The sequence below is a fragment of the Lemur catta genome, chromosome 8 (assembly GCF_020740605.2).
Source record: "Lemur catta isolate mLemCat1 chromosome 8, mLemCat1.pri, whole genome shotgun sequence".
NCBI lineage: Eukaryota > Metazoa > Chordata > Mammalia > Primates > Lemuridae > Lemur > Lemur catta.
The window spans coordinates 35,133,504-35,154,882 of NC_059135.1; the positions used below are offsets into that span (position 1 = coordinate 35,133,504).

General features: G+C 35.0%; 1 protein-coding gene across 1 annotated transcript in view; it reads left to right on the forward strand.

Annotated features, from left to right (window-relative positions):
* Positions 1-21,379, forward strand: part of DNAH7 (dynein axonemal heavy chain 7) — a 224,176-nt gene that overhangs the window by 83,317 nt on the left and 119,480 nt on the right. Inside the window, exons 26-33 of the mRNA XM_045558982.1 lie at positions 1,541-1,643; positions 1,759-1,886; positions 7,567-7,779; positions 10,280-10,378; positions 12,742-12,990; positions 15,901-16,050; positions 18,504-18,686; positions 19,038-19,214. Of these exons, the coding sequence (XP_045414938.1) occupies positions 1,541-1,643; positions 1,759-1,886; positions 7,567-7,779; positions 10,280-10,378; positions 12,742-12,990; positions 15,901-16,050; positions 18,504-18,686; positions 19,038-19,214 (1,302 nt within the window). The remainder of the gene's footprint in view (positions 1-1,540; positions 1,644-1,758; positions 1,887-7,566; positions 7,780-10,279; positions 10,379-12,741; positions 12,991-15,900; positions 16,051-18,503; positions 18,687-19,037; positions 19,215-21,379) is intronic.

Here is a 21,379-nt window from a genome sequence, read left to right on the forward strand (position 1 = left end):
GACTGGTTTCCTGGAAGACAATTTTTCCAGGGACGGGGCTTGGGGGAATGGTTTTGGGATGATTCGAGGGCATTACATTTTTTTTTTTTTTGAAACAGAATCTCACTCTGTTGCCTGGGTTAGAGTGCCATGACGTCAGCCTAGCTCAGCAACCTTAAAGTTCTGGACTCAAGTTATCCTCCTGCCTCAGCCTCCTGAGTAGCTGAGACTATAGGCACCACCATGCCTGGCTGATTTTTTCTATTTCAGTTGCCTGGCTAATTTCTTTCTTTTTTTTTTTTTAGTAGAGATGGGGTCTCACTCTTGCTTAGGCTGGTCTCGAGCTCCTGTCCTCAAGCAATCCTCCCGCCTTGGCCTCCCTGAGTGGTAGGGTTACAAGTGTGAGCCACTACGCCCGGCCTTATCACATTTATTGTGCGCTTTATTTACATTGTAATATGTAGTGAAATAATCATACAACTCACCATAATGCAGAATCTAATGCCACCACTGATCTCACAGGAGGAGTAGCTCAGGCGGTGATGTGAGCGATGGGGAGCGGCTGTAAATACAGTCGAAGCTTCACTAGGTTGCTGTCGCTCATCTCCTGCTGTGGCTGTGCAGCCAGGCTCCTAACAGGCCACGGACTGGTACTGGTATCTGGCCTGGGGAGTTGGGGACCACAGTCATATGGTATACCCTTAGTTTGCTTGTATAAGAGGTATGTACAAAGTGCCATGAATCATGCCTGGCACATACATTGTAGTCAATGAAAAACAGACACACACACACACATTACAAAATGTATGTTCAATAAATATTTATTGAATTTTTTGATGTTTTTAAAAAGTGAATCTGAGCCAAGCGTGGTGGTGCATGCCTGTAGTCCCAGCTACTCAGGAACTGAGGCAAGAAGATCCCTTGAGCTTGGAAGTTTGAGGTTGCAGTGAGCTATGATGATGCCACTGCACTCTAGCCCAGGTGACAGAGGGAGACTCTGTCTCAAAAAAATAAAAAGCAAATATGAATTCAGATGAAGCTACACATGCTTGATTTTCCAGTTTTTCCTTATGACCAAATGGCACACATTTGTGAGGCAGCTGTGGGTTAGGATTGCAAATTGGAGCCTTAAACTATGTTAGTTAATTACTAAGGTGCTCAAATCACAAAGCCAAATCACAAGTCTCTTTGGCAGCTGAAGTCATCTTATTTAGAGGATTATCGTAACCCATTCTATAGCATCCACATGGGAAAAGCAAATAAAATCAGCTTGTAAATAAAAAATAAGAAAAGCTTTGAAATTATATATTGATCCAAATGATAAGAAAAATACAGAAAGTAGAAAAAAATCAATTGGAAAATGTTCCAATTGATCAAATTCTTTATTCCTGCAGAATAATGAATTGGTAATGAAAAAATAAGCTGTCTTTAAAGATAAAGGTGAATAAGCAATTTCCTTGATAGGATATTAAATCCTTGAAAAGATCATGTGAAAATGCAACATTTCAATACAATATTCAATCAGATAAAGTTGAAAATTTTCATTACTCTTTTCTCGCAGGGACTGTTATCTTGTGGAGCCTGGGCTTGCTTTGATGAGTTTAACAGAATTGATTTGGAAGTACTTTCTGTGGTTGCTCAACAAATCCTTACTATCCAAAGAGGTAATGGACTAGTCTGTGTTATGTAAAAATAAATGAAATATGAGAGGTAGCGAATGGTGCCAAGTCACATTTACATGAGGTATTGCTAAGTCATTTCATTCCTGATTACCTGCAGGTATTAATGCAGGTGCTGACGTACTAGTATTTGAAGGAACTGAACTAAAACTTGACCCCACGTGTGCTGTCTTCATAACAATGAACCCTGGGTATGCCGGGAGGTCAGAACTGCCAGATAACTTGAAGGTATGGAGAGAGTAATTATCATCGTCTATTTCTTTTCCATCATTTACAGAGTTAATATATGAAAAGAAAGAATACGCTGTCCTGGAATTTTATGCAAAGTATTTGTTTTCAGTAATTATAAAATTTTAGAACGTTATTTTAGAAACTAATTTTTAAAGCTTTGAGTATCTTTAGAAAATAAATATCCACAATGTATATTTTTAAAATAGTGCTAATTATAAAAAACTAGAAAATATCAAACTAAGAAGTTACCCATTCTACTGCTTATTATATTGTGTCTCCCCAATTTTAAATGCCTTTTTTTACAGTGTTGGAATCAAATAGTTGTGTATGCTGGGTGGGTTTTTTTCAAGTTAATATCGTAACATGAGAATGTCCCTATCTTTATAATCATAATTTAAACTGTAAATAAATTTACTGAAACTTATCATATTGTTGGACATTTAGGTTGCTTTTAGTTTTCCTGAATTATAAATAATATTACAATGGACAGTTTTTACTTAAGGTCTTTTTCTATTTTAAAGGATTTCTTTAGGTAGGATCATAGGACCAAGAGCTGTGTTGCTAAATTGCCTTCTAAAACAGGTTGAAACAATTTACATCTCATGTCAATTCTCAATTTTCATAGATACCCCACACCAATTGTGTTTTTTGGCAAAAAAAACCCAAAATGCTTTCTTAATTGAATTAACCAGCCCTTCACTTAAAAAAAAAAAAAAAAACTTCTTTGCTTATTAGTGAAATATGGCATTTCCCCCATATCTTTGTTAGCAATTTTATGTCCTTGTCTGGTGAACTGCATGTTTATGGTATGTGCATAGAAAATAATATTGAAGAATAGTGCAGTGGTAATTGTGAATCCAAAACCAAGTCTTCTAACTAAATCTTATGCTCCTTCTATATACTTCACTTAGAGTGACAGGTTCTCAGACTAAATGAGCAATTTTTCTTTTCCACCAAAAAGACTTTTGATATGACTAATTGTTGCCAAGTATTTTTGTATTTCCATTTTGTATTTTCCATTTCCATCCCATTTCATTTATGTTAGATCAGTTGTTTTAGTACTTCACCTTAGTGAGGGAAGGCATGATTAGCAAATGAAAACTGGTAAATCCTCATTTATCTAAGAAGCATTTTGCAACTTTTTATTGGGATTTTCTTCTGGAAAATTTTTTTGGTAGAAGTTCTTTTATTCATTAACTTATGTTATTCTTTTATTCAGTAGAATCAATATGAATATATAAATAATTGTAAAGGCAGGAAAGGCAAAATCTGTGAGTAGCTTATAAAAAGCTGGTAATGATTACTAGTTGAATCCGTTAATGCTCTATGCAGACTTTTTCAGTTTTATTTACTGTGCATGTTGAAACAGTGGTAAAATATTCACCTGGTGGTTCTTGGGGTAATGTATTTTGTGTTTATATTAGACTGAAAGCTGTTCTCAAATTTTGATAGCTTTTTTTATTCCTCCTATTGTGCAATCTTCTTTGTTAGAGCTGCTACAGAACATCTGTTTTCAAGTGTATGTGGAAATACCTAACGAGTCTGAAATGAAAGAGTTACATGTTTCTAGAAAAAAAAATCTGATGGAGCCCAGAAATTATCATTACCAATCTTCAGAATCATCCTTGAAACCTCCCTCTTCTTCACCTGGTGCAGTCAGTCACCAATGCCCAGGAATCCTATTTCACAAAAGTCCTATAATCCCTTCTGCACCTGTCTGGTCCCATGGCCACTCCTTACGGCCACCCCTCTTCTGTCTTCTCCAGTGTGTCTTATTGCAACAGCTCACTCATCACCAGTCTCTTTCCCGCTGAAATTCACTATAATGATTTTCCCATTACAGTGCTACCAGTGTTATCTACCAAAAGAAATCCAATCATATAATTTCCAGCCTTAAAAAACTGCTGGGCTCCTTTTTGCCTATAGAATAAAATTCAAATTTCTTAGTACAGTCTATGAGAGCCTTGGCATTAGGACCCAACTGCATCTGTCCCCCCATTTCCCTGTATGTCTGTGGCACTGGGCCTCACTAGCCTCTGAACATTCCAGGCCTTTCCACATGCTGTTTTCTCTCTCAAGTGTTTTGCTAAACCACCACTTTCCTGCCTGATAAATTCATACCTGTCCTATAAACTAGCAGTGAACCACTGAATATACATACAGTTCAGATATGACTTTCTGGGTGAAGTTCCTGGACCTGGCAGAGGTTTATAGCTGAATCCTATCATGTACATGTCTATGGGTTCTTCCTGTACTCCTCTGTTAGGTCTCTTTACTTGTACCTCCCAAGACTTGGGTTATGGATTCTCTGTCTCCAGTTGTTATTCCCTTCTTTCTGCCTGGATCTCTGGTTTATTCCACGTAAACATCACTGTTAGAGAGCACTCACTCTGTCAGGAGGTATCTAGGGCAAGACTTAAAATGGCTCCAGCTTGGCCCTTTTCTGTATCATGTACAGCTCATGTATCCGTTGTCCCAACAAACTCTGGGCATTAATCCTGCTGCCACAGGCCACTTTTGCTTTCTCAGACATGAGCCTAGCACTGATCCATATTTCCCCAAATGTGGGATGCCTTCAAAGCTCTCACTGATCTTGGGGGTAGTGAAGGGGGTTGTGGGGACTCACAACACAACAGCAGCTTTCTTCAAAGGATATATTTTCAGAGATCCTCCCTCCTTCCTTACTCTCTCACGTATGTTGTGATCTACAGGTAGACGAGAAGGTTCAAGGGTGGAGTTAATTTTGTTTGTAAATATTGCATAGTGGGCAGATCACATACAGTTTGATAACTGATATATATTATATCATATTGTGCAGAAAGAGTCCCATTTTGACATCCTGTTACATCTAGACAAAACTTGCATAATAGAGCAATTTCTTAAACACATTTCCACTTTAGAGAAGCTGTATTTTAAATTGAAACTATTTTGAAGAATCAATACACAGTGATCATCTCAGAATAGTTAAGTGTTGGATGTCATGGTAAAACAGGCATATCCTAGGTCTCCTAATGTCACAAAGCTAATAACCTGATACATAGGATAAAATGCTCTAGTAGTACTGAGGGAAAAAAGCAAAGTAGATCCTTAATCCTCCATTTCACTCAACTAAAATCAAACTGATTCCTGAGCAGATCAAAATATTCATGAAATCTATATCCAATTCCTTAGAAAGAAATGGTAAGAAGTTATTGCTTGAATTTTTTTTGCACCAATATGGAGTCCTTTGAAAGCATACTCCAGGAAGTATACGTTCTTCTTTACATACCACCTTTCTTCTTCCATCAATGGGGCAGAAGTAGTAGAACAACTATTCTCAATTATTTATTTCTGCTGAGATATATGTGAAGGGTTATGCTCACACTGATTACATATCCTGACATTTATTCAAGTCCTGAATCTAGATGTACCCTTTTTGTTTTCACACTCAAGAATGTATGTCATTGGTTAAGCTAGAATCCAATTTAATTGTTTTTACAAAGCACTAAATTATCTTCAAACTTACTGCTATTACTAACAAATTATTTCTGACATATCTAAAATCAAACCATATTGTATAAATATGTCACTCACCCTGATTGAGAATCACTGGATCAGGCCTGAAACATACTGTGATCAGGATGCTTTTCACTGTGGTAAGTAAGTAGCAATGTTAAATCTTTGGTGGAGGACTCTTAAGTAGAACATCTTGATACTCTCTTGAAACTTCTTTTCCTCTGTTTTTTGTTTCTCAAGTTACCAATATGCCTGTTTCATAGTGTTCCACAAAGTATTGCTAATAATACTGAGAGAATGTGAATAGGAATCTGTGAAATACCCAGGGTTGTTAGAAGGAAACCTGCAACACACAGTATGGATGTTGATCCTAAACTAGTAGCAGTTTGTACTATTGTAGAGAGACTGTATCACCTTAGCCTAGTCATTGGTTGGCTGACTGATTCATTAATTCAGTCATTTTGTCTTTTATTCATTGAAAAGGTAGTTTTTGAGAACCTACCCTTTAAAAGAGGTACCACCCATATAGCAGCAATTCTCTTGCATTCTTTTTTCCTCATATGTGCAGTGGTCAGAACACTTGTTTAAGCATCTCTATTCCAAGTTGTTTGCTCAACCTAAATTTTTAAACATTTTATCTTTTCCATTCTTTAATGGTAAAAGAATGGAAAAAAGAATAGTACTGCTGTTGATAAAATAGCAGTACTAAGGCCTCTAACTACTAATTAACGTAACACATGGGAAGGATCCTACTTGATGTAAATTTTTTATTTGTTCTCAACTTAGAATAATTATAATAGATCACTTAAGCAGGATGTTCTTATTTTCTATCTACTTCATGTTTTTGGTAATTCAACTGATTCCCAGAAGGTATTTACAAACTATCTGAATATGATTGTCATTCATTTTGGGAGCTTTTTTCCACCCCTGAAATATTGTTGTTTTTCCTCTTTAGTATATGAAAGTCATGTTTTAATATGTGAGCTATTGAAATGAGTCCTGATATCTACTAATATGCTACACCTAAATTTTCTTATTTATTCTTTTAAAGTCTATTTTTTTCTATTTACTTGCCATCACATACATTTGTGTGTCCCACAATATTTAAAATATCATGAAAAAAATTATCTTTATAATTTGGAAAATTGATTTATCTCTAATAATAATTATCTGTGAATTATTTCCAGTTTATTATGCTTGCTAAAAGACTGACATGTTGACTGAAGACTCAAAAAGATTATGAATTTCTAAAAATATACCACTTACTTAACATGGTCTTGTTATTAGGGGTTACCTGATTAGCCCTAGATTATACAATTAAGTAGATCCCTGGAGATCCTTGCTTGAAGCCCTGTCTCCCAACAGTGGGCACTCACCAGGCCAGATGAGAAACCTGGCTTTTAAACATCCTGGCAGAATCTGATGTTCTTTCTCCTGTAACATGTTGCTTCCTAGGAAGAGTATAACGTAATTGAAAATTAACACTTACATGAAAAAGACTTTAGACAAATATCTAATGACATATTTATTATATAACTATAAGAGGAAATCAATTTTTAAGTTATTTTTTATCTATATGATTTGAACATTAAAATTTAACATTATTGCAGAAAAGCTATAAAGTCATAGCATGTTATGGAATAAAGAGCAAGGCTGTCATTATGATGGTATTTTTATTTTATCTTTTGCATTTCCAAATCTCCTTGTTTATGTATTTTTTGCCTTTTAAATTATTTTTATTGACACATAATTGTATATATGTATGGGTACAGAGTGAGATTTTGATACATGTATACAATGAATAATGATCAAATCAGAGTAATTAGCATATCTGTTACCTCAAACATTTATCATTTCTTTGTGTTGGGAACATTCAAAATCTTCTCTTTTAGCTCTTTAAAAATATAGAATAAATTATTGTTAACTGTAGTCACCCTACAGTACTATAGAACACTAGAACTTATTTCTCCTATCTAGCTGTACTTTTGTATCTGTTAACCAACATTTCCCTATCCACCCCTCACCCTTTTCAGCCTTTAGTTACCACTATTCTACTCTCTGCTTCTATGAGGTCAACTTTTTTAGCTTCCCCATGTAAGGAAGAACATATGTTATTTATCCTTCTGTGCTTGGCTCATTTTATGATGGTCTTTTTAAAAGTACCTTTTCTACACACCCATAGGCTCTCTTTCGGACAGTAGCAATGATGGTGCCTGACTACACCATGATTGCCGAAATAGTCCTGTACTCCTGTGGGTTTGTCACTGCTCGGCCACTGTCCATAAAAATCGTGGCTACATATCGCTTGTGTTCGGAGCAGTTGTCATCTCAACATCACTATGACTATGGAATGAGAGCTGTGAAGTCAGTGCTGACCGCTGCTGGGAATCTAAAGGTAGAGAACGCAATCATTGCTTAGTTGTAAATTTCCCATGTACAAATCTCAGGTCTGTACGTCTTCACAGAGTTGCAATAACTGGTTGGTTTCATTAACTGACGGGAAAAAAAATCAATTATTGTACTTAAAAATGTATTATTTTTCACATGTTGATTTGTTTTTATAATGATTTTAGGTGATTTTACAGAATGATTATACATGTAATTCTTAGTGATTTGAGCTCTCTTCTATAACTTTTTAATATGAAACTGGGTACTACCAAGGATTCTGAGAAATATTTTCAAGGATTTCAGTCTATATTACATATGAAACATTAAAGGAAATAAGTATAATTAATAAATATATTCAAAAGTTTCTGAATATTGTCACTTAATATAATTAAACAATTACAGCCGACTGTGAACTAGCAGTAATAGATTTGCAGTATAATGTTTGCATTCAAAATGGTCTAAATCATACTGTATATATGAAAACCCAAATACTTTAAGATTTGGCTAACTTTTCATTGAAAGTATTTTGTGGGGCCATGAAATATAACTGTATATTAGTTAGTTCTTTATGAAAACAAGATAGGCTACAGTTAATAGCAAAATGCAAACTGTGACCTTGGAGTTTGCAAAATTTTCACGTTCATGATTTGTAGAAGATATAGATTTTAAAATATATTCTACAGTATTAAGAACAATGGCATGCATTTTTATCTTCTATAATAACATTATCAAGAATTCTGATATATAGTGATGATATTCTATTTCACATTAGCCTAACGTAACTTCAAGTCATTGTTTTTTGCAATAAACAAAAATGACTAGAAGCAACAATTTGTATTAACTTGGCTTGTCAGGATTACATTGTGGTCAGATAATGGGAAAGATAATGCATTGTCCTAGTGTATGTCATCACTGAAATCTTGACTATGCAATTGAGCTATTAAAGTTATGTAGCAAATGAATCCTGCAAATGAGTCCTATCATTCTTTGTCAAAAGCTAATTTAGAATTGTTGAATGTTTTGGCCTGAATATTTTGAAGTTTGTTTCTATTATCTCAAGAGACAATTTAGACATTATCTTCAAAATAATAGCCTCTCAAATAGCAAAAGAGACTTCTGACACTTCATAATTTATGTGCAGTTAGATTGATCCAAAGACAAAATCCAAATGAACAGGACTAGCTCTTGCATTGGGGAGTTCTGGAGATTCAGAGACTGGATCTGAATGCCAGGCTTCACAGACTTTGTGAAGTTGAAGCCAGTTAAGTATGAACATGGCATTTATTAGTTAGAAAGATTCTAGAGAAAAGGGAGAGGGTTCTGGAAACTTAGATGCAGGGGGAGGAGAAACTTTGGAATGAGATGTTGAGTAAATTATTAAAGCTAGGAGAAAGAATTCTGAATTTAGATTTTTGTTCACACTGTTATGAGTAACAAGTTCAGGGCTCAGATTTTTAGTAAACTTTGGCTATACCACACATGTTTTAGAATCTAATGTAAGTTTTCTTAACATCCTCTATTATACTGACTTAGTGCCTTAACCAGCCTCTCCCCTCTCTCTGTGGAACTCGCTAACACGTGGCGGCGGCATGGTGAGCACAGCCAGCATCGTCACCTATTCTGTCCTTTTTTGGCTTCTGTCAGATGAATTGTATTCCTTACTTAGAGCCAGTTTGCTTGTTCTTGAACATTTTTGAAGCCAGCTGGATGTGTTATTGTTATTATTTCATTTAATTACATGGTGGGGAAACTGATGATATATAAGCATAAAAAGAAGGATTTTGTTTCTATGAAAACTAAGTTCATTGTTTAAGAAAGCTTCAGTAAAGATGAAATGCTAAAACATTGACTTTGAGATTAGATGTGGATGAGAAAAGTTGTACAAAACTGAAAAAAGAAACTTAAAAATTTATAAGCATGATACACTTAAATTGTCTTACAAGTATCTTTGAAGAGCATTATCCCCTTTGAAAACAAAACAAAACAAAACACATAATGGGACAGAGTAGATGATGCGTTATTGATGTTGTTTCGTAAAAAAAGAAAAGGTGCAGAACTCTACACTCACAAAAAAGGCCTTGGCATCAAAATATGGGCAAATGAATGAATATGTTTTAAACTTAAATGCATTTTCAAAATGATTGCCCACTTTCAATAATTTTTAATCAACCCACTACTAGTCTTGAATGCAAAGGATCAGCAAGCTCTATCCAACATATAGGTGATGACAACTCCCAAATTATATTGAATTCATGGTTAATATCTCTTCGCCTAGCATTTCTGTGAAAAGGTAGTTAGTTCAACCTAGGTTTTTATTATAAGGTAGTAAAAAAAAATTCAACAACCATAAATTTCAGTTTCTAAAATTAACAACAATCCAATAAAATGAAAAGAAATAAGGGCATTTTTGCATTTGTTTAAATTGCCTATGGATTTTGTGTATGTGGACATGAAAGGGAGGTATGGCTAGCAGATACAGATATAATCATGAGTGTATTTTCTTTTAGCTGAAATATCCAAATGAAAATGAAGAAATTTTGCTGCTTAGATCTATCATTGATGTAAATCTGCCAAAATTTTTATCCCATGATTTACCACTCTTTGAGGTAAGAACATTTATTATTCCAGTGTATCAAAACTCTTATAATAATGTATTTATCAAGTGTCCAAGTTGGCAAAGTTCCCTAAAGGAACTTCCACTATAGAAAACAATGAGGCAGTATAATAGGGAAACACAGATCATTCTATGTTTAATTTAAAGTGTGTTTAGCTAGTTTTGTTGCTTTGGATGACTTTCAACAACTTGGGATTTTAAAATAGTACCTTTTCTGCTGCAGAATATAATGAGCACACAAAAGTTACAAAATGTTTGCTTATAAATTCCACTAGAATGTAGGCTCTGAAAAGAAAAGTAATTATTCTGACACACCACCGAATCCCTAGCATAGTACAGGTACAGCACTTGGTAAATGTTTGTCCAATTAATGACTGAAGAAATAAAAAAATAAGCTTAATTTCTTTAAAAGAATGATATGACTTTAAGATTAGAGAGGAAGTATTAGAGTAAAGTTTAAAGTTTCCGTAATGTCATTTGGTGTCATTCTTTTCCTCTTCCCCGTAACCCGAGGTTTAAGTCTGAAATCAAGGTGTTGGGAGGTCTATGCTCCCTCTGAAGGCTCTGGGGAAGAGTTCTTCCTTACCTCTTCCTAGCTTTTGGTGGTTCCCTGAAATCCCTGAAATCCTTGGCTTATAACTGCTTCATTCCAGTCTCTGCCTCCATCATCATGCGGCCTTCTTCCTTGTGTCTCTGTGTCTAAATCGCCCTCCTCTGTTCTCTTAAACAGACACTGGTCACTGGATTTAGGGTCCACCCTAATCTAGTATGACATTATCTTGAATAATTACATCTGCAAAGACCCTATTTTCTCATAGGTCACATTCTGAGGCTCTGAGTGGACATGAAATTTTTGGGGACACTATTCAACCCACTATGATATATCCATTAAAATGCTTTCAAACTAATTTTTGTATTTGTTTGATGTATGGATTAAAGTTAATTATTTTGAGCATGGCTAGTTTTTCTAGCATAATTTGCTGAAAAGACTCTTTTCTCCACTGAATTTCCTCTGCATGTTTGTTGAGAATCAGTTGTTTATATATGTGTGGGTCTATTTCTGGTCTCCCTATTCTGTTCCATTGATATATTTGTTACCTTTCCAATATGACACAGTCTTTATAATAAGCCTTGAAATCAGATAGTGTTAGGCCTCCAACTTTTTATTTTATCATTTGTCTTCTTTTATTGATGTATAATAAATATACATGTTTTTGCAGTTTATGTAATAATATGTTCATATAATTTGTAAAGATCAAATTAGTGTACTTGGGATATCTATCACCTTAAAGGTTTGTCTTTTCTTTATGCTAGAAACATTCAAATTATCTTCTAGCTATTTTGAAATGTGCAGTAGATTATTATAAACTATAGTCACCCTACTGATCTATCAAACACTAGATCTTATTTCTTCTATCAAACCTTATATTTGTCCCCATTAATCAACTTCTCTTCATCCTCCTGCATACTTTCTAGCTTCTGGTAACTACCAATCTACTCTCTAACTTCATGAGATCCATTTTTTCAGCTCTCACATATGAATGAGAACATGCAATATTTTTCTTTCTGTGCTGGGTTTATTTCACTTAACGTAATGACCTCCAGGTTCATCTAAGTTGCTGCAAAAGACAGAATTTCATTCATTTTGTAGCTAAATAATATTTCATTGTGTATATATACCACATTTTCTTTATCCATTTATCCATCAGTGGGCACTTAGATTGATTCACCCAAGAGACATGAAAGCATTTGTTCACACAAAGTCTTATACACAAATATTTGCAGATCCTTTATTTGTAATAGCCCAAAACTGGAAACAATGAAAATGTCCATTAATAGGTGAATGAATTTAAAAACTGTAGCACTTTGATACAATGAAATACTACTTAGCAATAAAAAGGAATGAGCTATTGATACATGCTGTGATATATGAATCTCAAAATATTTACACCAAATGTAAGAAGCCAAAAAAAAAAGTAGTACACATACTATGTAATTTCATTTATATTAAATTCTAGACAATGCAAATAAAAATAGTAACTGAATACAGATCAGTGGTCGTTTGGGGATGGGAGTGGGGAGGCAGCAGGAGAGGAGGGAAGGAGGATTACAAATGGTCACAAGAAAACTTTTGGGGATGATGGATATGTTAATTATCTTGGGGGTTGTGAGGGTTTCATTTATCAAATTTTATACCTTAACATGCAGTTTTGTATATGTCAATCATACCTCTATAAAGCTGTTAAAAACACTGTTGAATTATTATTACTTAGTGTCTCTATTTCCATCAATGTTAAGTATGTATATTCAATATAAATATATAAAATATAAATCCTCCAAATCATCTATCATCAGGGAATTACCTCAGATTTGTTTCCTGGGGTGAAATTACCAAAACCAGATTACAATGATTTGCTGGCAGCTATTAAAGACAATTGTGCCGCCATGAATTTGCAAATGACTCCATTCTTTTCCGAGAAGATTCTTCAGATATATGAAATGATGATTGTGCGTCATGGTTTTATGATTGTTGGAGAACCATTCGGAGGAAAAACCAGTGCATATCGTGTCTTAGCTGGAGCACTAAATGATATATGTGAAAAGGCAAGTGTGTTATTAATGCATTAATTTATTTATAATCAGCTTTGTGCAAGATAGAATGTACTGTCATTTTGAAAGATACTTTCAATGTAGCAACTTAAAATCATGAGAAAAATGAGTCAAAGAGAAAATGAAATTAGAAAAATAAAATTAAGCGAATAAGAAGTTCAGCCTATAAAGTATATGCCATAAAAAGAATCTGCCTTTCAAGTTTTTCTCTCTTATTTTTTTAAATTATAAAAGTAATACATGTTCATTGTAGAAAAATGTTTGCAAACACAGAAAAGTCTGAAAGTTTTCCTTTAATACTTTAGGAGAGTATTTATTTTCTGGGTAGTTAGATTTGTAATGTAAACCTTTGTTACTAGCTTCCAATGGTACTGAATTGGAATGTGTGTGTGTACATATGTGCATACACATATAATGATGTTATTCAAAATTCTTTTTTTTTTTTTTTTTTTTTTTGAGACAGAGTCTCACTTTGTTGCCCGGGCTAGAGTGAGTGCTGTGGCGTCAGCCTAGCTCACTCACAGCAACCTCAAACTCCTGGGCTTAAGCGATCCTACTGCCTCAGCCTCCCGAGTAGCTGGGACTACAGGCATGCGCCACCATGCCTGCCTAATTTTTTCTGTATATATTTTAGTTGGCCAGATAATTTCTTTCTATTTTTAGTAGAGACAGGGTCTCGCTCTTGCTCAGGCTGGTCTTGAACTCCTGACCTCGAGCGATCCACCTGCCTCGGCCTCCCAGAGTGCTAGGATTACAGGCGTGAGCCACCGTGCCCGGCCCAAAATTCTTATACACCACACATTTTGGTCTACTTTGATATGTTAAAGGGATGGGGCTGTTTTAAATTCTCCAACTAATATTGCATTTCTGTTTACCTCTCCTTATATTTTGAATAGTTTTTACTTCACATATTTCAATGTTTGTAGCCTATACAGGATTTGTGATCATTATATCTTCATTGTGGATTCTCCCCTTCAACCAAGATAAAATTATTTACTTGTTCTATTATTTGCCTTGGATCTACTTTGTCTAATTTCAATATTGCTGCCCCTACTTCCTCCCTGCACATATATCTGCCTGTCTTTAATTGTGTCCATGAATGATTTACCTTTTATAGAAAATAAATAGTTTGTCATTTTTTTTTGCTACAGATCAATGGTCTTTATCTTTTCTAAGGGGAATTTAAATTCATTTATATTTATAATATCATCATACAAACTAATATGCTACATATTTCTGTGATCTATTTCTTTTGCTTTTATATGTCCATGCTATTTTCTTTCTTCCCTTCCCTTCCCTTTTTTCTTCTATTTTTTACAAACTTCCTGCTTGACTTCCTGCTTGTCTTCCTGCCTTCCTTATCTTGTGTTTTGCTTGTTTGTGTTTTTCTTGTTTTGTTGTTTTATTGGTATATGACTAATTGTTTTTGCTATAAAAAAATAAGTCTCTAAAAGAACCAAACATGGTGCTGCTCTAAGAGTAAAAGAAGATGAAAGTATGAGCAAGTATTCTGACTCACTTGTAAAGTCAAAATGGTTCATTACCAGGGAATCCTAAGAGTGACATTGAGATTATGTAAAAGGAGCAGGCTTCCTTAGCAACCTCAGACAAGCCATAGCTTATTGCATTTGGGATAAAAACTTTTCTTTGATGACAGCAACTTTATCCTGATTAAGATGATAGAGCTTTTGATACTTTTGTATCTAAGAAGATACATTGTTCCTCTCTTCCTGGACACAGAGAGGGAAGCAAAGATCTTGAGCTTGTTTTACTGCTTAAGATTATTTTTCTCGTATCTTTTCTTCAGTTTAGTAGTTTGTGTCCCAAGCCCTAAGGGTGGCAGTTAGAAGCCAGTGTTGGGAAAAGTTGAACTTGTTATGTTCTTGTATATAAAAAATAAACGATTATAAATAGGTGGAGCACAAGGAATTTTTAGGACAGTGAAATGATTCTATATAATAGCATTGATATAATGGTGGATACATGACATTATGCATCGAACTGTGCAACACAAAGAGTGAACTCTAATATAAACTATAAACTTCAGTTAATAATAATGTATCAGTACTGAAGCATCAATCATAACAATGCACCACACCAGTGCAGGATGTTAATAAGGGAAATTGTGCTAGACGGTAGAAGGAATCTTTATACTTTCTGCTCAATTTTTCTGTAAACCTGAAACCACTCTAAAAAAATAAAGTCTATTAACTTGAAAAAAAAAGTCTTATGCCTGATGTTAACATTTCTTGCAACAATGCCATTGACTACCTTTCAGGGTTCTGTTAGAAATTGACAATTTACCAATATTAACTTTTCACTCCATGAGAAGTATAAATTTTTCTATATTTAGATTTTTCATTTCCTCTTAGAGAATGTTTTGTAGCAGGGGCCAGCAAATTATAGCCCAAATTCAGCCACATTCAGCCCAGAGCCTATTTTTGTAATGCCAATAAACTTAAAGTTGTGTTAACATTTTTAAAAATTTGTTTAAAAAAGAAAGAGAAACAGAGAAGGAAATGTAATAGACCATATAAAACCTGCAAAGCCTATATTTACTATCTGGCCCTTTACAAAAAAAAATTGCCAACTCCTGTTTTATAGCTTTAGATTTATAGATCTTGCATAACATTTGCTAATTTCATCCTAATTATTTTGTGAACTTTTAAATACTGTTGTAAATGGTATTTTAAAAATGTTATTTTTCAGTTTTTCATTGGAATTATATAGAAAATACAATTGATTTTTATATATTGACCTTGTATGCTGGAACTTTGTTAAATTCACTCCTTACTTCTGGTAGTTTCTTTGTAGATTCCTTAGGATTTTCTATATACACAGTTATGTTTTCTATGAATAGTGACAGTATTCTTCAAAATAAATAAATGATTTTTTTTCATTAAGGGGCTAATGGAAGAAAACAAGGTTCAAATAATTGTTTTAAATCCTAAGTCTGTCACCATGGGTCAGCTGTATGGACAGTTTGATTTAGTGTCCCACGAGTGGTCTGATGGGGTCCTTGCTGTCAGTTTTAGAACATTTGCTTCTTCAACAGTAAGTACTAACACTTTTGCATGTATATTTTAAAAGGTTATGATATTTCCTTCTAATTTTTTTCAATTGTTTTTTCAATTGTTTTTTCAATTGTTTCAAACAAATCCATTATTTTTACAGCTTAAGATATTTATTTAAACACAGTACTGGATAGTCTGGCAGTATTTCTGTGAAGAGCACTATCAACACCTACAAAAATGCCAGAGACCATGCTAGCAAGCGCCTTTGCCCTGGGTGTGCATAGAGGAGAGGGTAGTAGGAAAAAAAAAGACAGGACAAAGAATATCTGATTCTTTTCTTTCAAGCCCGGTGATCCAGGACAGAGAGTATCTAAATGAGATGCCTCTTAGTAATGTAATTCCTTTGCTTGCTCTTTGGGCTGCTGCCATTGTCACACCCACTAATTTTAGATAGACTCCAATGTTTAGAGAAGACATTACATACCTTTGTAAAATGATGTCTTAAAGTTCTAACACGTTACCTTTAGTGTATTAGGAAGAGAATGGGCTGCTTTGTGGAAAGCAGAAGAGGAAAGGCACATCTGTCTGCTGACAGCTGTGGATGGGAGAATAGGCAGTTACCTACTCCTGGCTTATTCTGCTGGATGGCTGTTGCCGACTCTCATGAAAAAAATCCACAGACCAACAAGTGTTAACTTGGGTGCCGTATTTTAGCAGGTTCTTCATAGAGTGTGCTGATAATGGGAGACAGCTTGCTAAGGCTGGTAGTATAGGAAAAGGGGCTTAGGCTGGAGACATTTGTTTCTTAAATTTTTAAAAAATAAATGTGTCTTTATTTTGACTGCATCCTAAATTTGGTGGTCTTTACCCACTTAAGGACCCAGCAGACCATGCCTCATGAATCAGCGTAGTAACATAAAAAACATGAAATCTCATCTCTGCTCTTATTGGCAGAAAGATGTTGGGCAATGAGTAATGTAAGGATTGACTCTTATGGTACAGAGTTCTTGCCCAGAATCAAGCTTTATTAGTAATTTTGAGGATAAAAGTAATCATGAGGCACAGATGATGCCAAAAGAGTTCTGCATCTGTTCATGTGGCTTCTGAGGCCCTCTCTTGGCACAGTGGATGCTCTCTGGCCCAGAGTAACCTAGGAAGTCTCTTGATAATGTATGCAGTCACATTGTTTACACAGAAATAATCCTGAGCTATCTCTATCTTATACTCAGTTACATAGCTTACATTACATTTTTCAGAAAGCTACTTCCTATAAATACTGAGTCTCAGGGAGGTTAAGTAGTTCACCCAAAGTCCACAGCTCATAAGTAGTAGAGCCAAATGAAAAGTGAAGTCCTTCAGACCTCAAAGCCCAAGGTCTCCCCATTATATGGCGGTGTTTCCCAAAGTGATGGTTAACAAGCACGAGAAGCCCACAACACTAGAGAAAGATGATCTTGAGGTGATCACTGAGATATGACTTTTCCTTGCTTCTTTCCTGCACACAGCCAGAACTGGCCTCTGAGTGGGGGTGTCACATGGCTTGAGCCTGGGACAGTTCCACTGTCTCATAGGTTGATGCAGTTGGCCACAGGGACTGAGAATGTATTGAGATGGATTCAAATCCTTCCCCACTTAAACTTGAACTCACATATGCTGAGGGTAAACCAAGGCAACAGCTGTACATAAAAAGGTTGAATTATAACGATCTGGAAAGGAGAATCAATTTTGGCACTCTCTGGCTAGTAGCTGACCACTTCATATTTGTTGAACATTTACTATAGTCTGGACAATGTATAAATATTTTCTTATTACATCATTGTGAGTCTCTGAATCTTATATTGATTTTAATGTCCCATACTATCATGAGATAGTTCAGTCTAAGAGCAGTATGTATATATGTGTGAGTTCATTCAGTGGGGAGAAGAAAATATTTGGCTTAGCACAAAAGAGTAATTAATCTGCATGAATATGTTACTATATATCAGACAATGTGAATGAAAATTCTGTTTTCCCTAGCAATTTTGTATATATATTTGTTTAAGAGATGGGGTCTTGCTATGTTGCCCAGGCTGGACTAAAACTCCTGGGCTCAAGCAATCCTCTCCCTCAGCCTCTCGAGTAGCTGGGACTATAGATGCATACCACTGTACCTGACTAATTATATTTTTTTATTTATAATACTTTCTAAAACATATTATATATATTTGAATTCAGAAACATTGAAAAAGATTAAATCTTAAGGAAAGATACTATATTTCTGTCTTGTCCATGGCATTCATAGACTTCTTTAGTGATATATATATATATATATATATATATATATATATCACACACACATACACAGTATATACTTTATTCAAAGGGTGCCTTTGTATTACCATGGTGAAATAAATTCTAGGAGTTATGTTTTTAAATTTTGAAATAATACTATTGAATGGTTTCCCTACATTGTCATTATGTTTTTGCCCTTTATTCTCTGTATGTATAAAATAGACTCCAGATAGGAAATGGCTAATTTTTGATGGACCAGTAGATGCAGTATGGATTGAGAACATGAATACTGTGTTGGATGACAACAAAAAGCTATGTCTGATGAGTGGAGAGATTATTCAGATGTCACCACAAATGAATCTTATTTTTGAACCAATGGATTTGGAAGTTGCTTCTCCTGCCACTGTAAGTTCTCCATTTTGACATCTTCTTATAAATTGTGAAATGTTTTATATGTGTCTATTAGCAGGTTTGACTTTAAATTAAAAATATTAGTAGAATTGATTTTAAGAATGATCTGTGATTCTCAAAGAATAGATGTATCTGTTAACATACTTTGACAAATTTAACAGTTAGGATGTTTTCCTGTTTGCTTAGGATCATTTGGTAAAGTTATACACAAAAATTAAGATCATGAAATTATATAAAATTAAGCTTTTTTTCAAGACTTTTTTGAAGGTTGTAAAAGACAGATGTGCCAAGTCATATTTCTCTTATAGGCATTGCCTTGATGGTAAACAATTATTGTTTTTCCAGGTTTCCAGATGTGGTATGATTTACATGGAGCCTCACATGTTAGGCTGGAGACCACTGATGTTGTCGTGGGTGAATCTGTTACCTGCTTCAATTGGTGCTATTCAGAAGGAATTTATAATAGGCTTATTCGACAGAATGGTCCCTGTTTCTGTTGAATTTATTAGAAAGCATACAAAGGTAAGAGGAATGGAAGTTTTAAGATTAAAAAAACCTGGGAAACTCAAAGTAGCCAAATATATCAATTTTAACGTTTTTATTGTCAACTAAGAGATATTTAAAATATTTCTTAACTAGTTTGACTAAACTTTTTTTCTGATTATTAATAAAGTAAAATGACATTAAGTCACATAATTATTCTTTAAAAATATTTTAAATGAAACATCTTAGAGTCTGAAAAATTTTATTGGTGCTAATCTTTTCTTTCTTAAAAAAAATCTCAAAGGCCTACATAACCACATCTGGGTAAAAACAAACAAACAAAACAAAACCCAGACGTTAAATGTTATTTATTATTTCTGATGGGCCTGTTGTATTTCAAATAATTTCCATTTTTACAATTTTCTTTATTATCTAAAGTTCCTAAAATAAGCCAGAACCTGGTAGAAGGATTGGAAAGAGGTCCTAAAGTAGGCAAATCCATTTTTCTTTCTTTCAATACACACTCGGGGGTGGGGTAGGGAGAAAGCAGAGGTAGAAAAGTGACAACAGGAGTTTGTATAGTACTAGCGAGGCTCTTAAACTCTCCAGCTGGAACTTACAGAGCAAGTATGCTCAATTTCTGCTTTGAGAGATGTTGACCAAAGGTCTTGTAGAATGACTTTGGCTCTGGAACAAATGTAGGGGAAACAGGGATGATACTTATCCTTCTGTTGAATCTATAATAGAAGAGCTTGAGACAGAAGTTTGGCTCAAGATACATATCTGGAAAACGCAATTTAAAACCATGTTAATGTAGATTACCTAAATGAAAAATTCAGAGGAAAAAAGAGGAAATCAAAGGATAGAATCTCAGATGTATCAGTGATTTAGACAAGAGAGAGGGAAGAGGGAAAAGCATTTTAAGAAGGAAACAGTCAGTATTATGAGATACTACTAAGAGGTCAGGTGAAGGCTGGAAAGGGCTAACATATATCCCAGGGATTTGGCAATTGAGTAGATCATGGGGGAACCCTGGCAAAAGTACTTGAGGGGAGAGACAAGGGCACTTAAGCACTGCTGTTTGCAGAATGTGGAGACACTGAGACAATGGGTGTAGATGGTCTCCAACCTTTTTGGCACCGGGGACAGGTTTCATGGAAGACAATTTCAATTTTTCTGAGGCAGGGGTGGGAAGGCAGAGCTCAGGCAGTGATGTGAGCCATGGGGAGCGGCTGTAAACATGCTAGCTGGCCCGCAGCTCACCTGCTCACCTCCTGCTGCACACCCCCCATTCCTAAGTTTTAGGGAAGACAATTTTTCCACGGACAAGTTGGGGGGGGATGGGGAAGCGGGGAGCGGCGGGGCTCTGTAGCCAAGTCCCTAACAGGCCACGGACTGGTAATAGTAAGCAGCCCAGGGCTTGGGAACCACATGTGTAGACTGTTCTTTCAAGAAGCTTGGCACTACAAAATATGTTGTAGATAAGAAGTAATCATATTTTAAAAACAGTTAAACATGTATGAACTGAGGGTCATAATAAAATAAACTACAGGGTTTGTTTTTTTCCTGGCATTGTCAGAGAATTTAGATATTACAAATAAATTAATTTTCCATGTGACTAGAACTTACCCTGTCTGTAGCAAAACACAAAACACTTAATGTAAGCTTTCTAAAATATTCTATATGCCCTTTTATCTTCTCTTGAGGGAATTATGAATGCCTGTTATTTACTGTATAGTAATAAGTATCTGCCTTATTTGTAGTAATAACTACCTGTAGTTTAGTGTTGTAGTTTACTTTAATCCCATCCTTACTCAGAAACTCAGCTGTCATTTCTGCTTGCTTGTACCGGGGCAGAGGCTGGATATGAAGTCAGCCGCTTCTAATCTTCAGAGAGTCAATTTTGGAGAGTTAATTTTTACGTGTTAGCCATGAAGCAGTGTGAATCTAATAGTTGGAGGAGAGCCAACCATTAGAGGGAAGAAGAGAAACATTTACTGAGAACTTGTTGTATGGTGCCTGGTTAAATAATGTACACATTATTTAATTTATTTTATAAACTTTCATGGTGAGATGCCAAAAAGTAAAGTGCACGACAATTATAGCACTCCAGCAACAGTTTTGTGGCCTCCAAGACCTGGAACCGTATTTCATCGGAATGAGATTACTATTAGCACTGCTGTGGCTTAGAAATATGTTCTCAA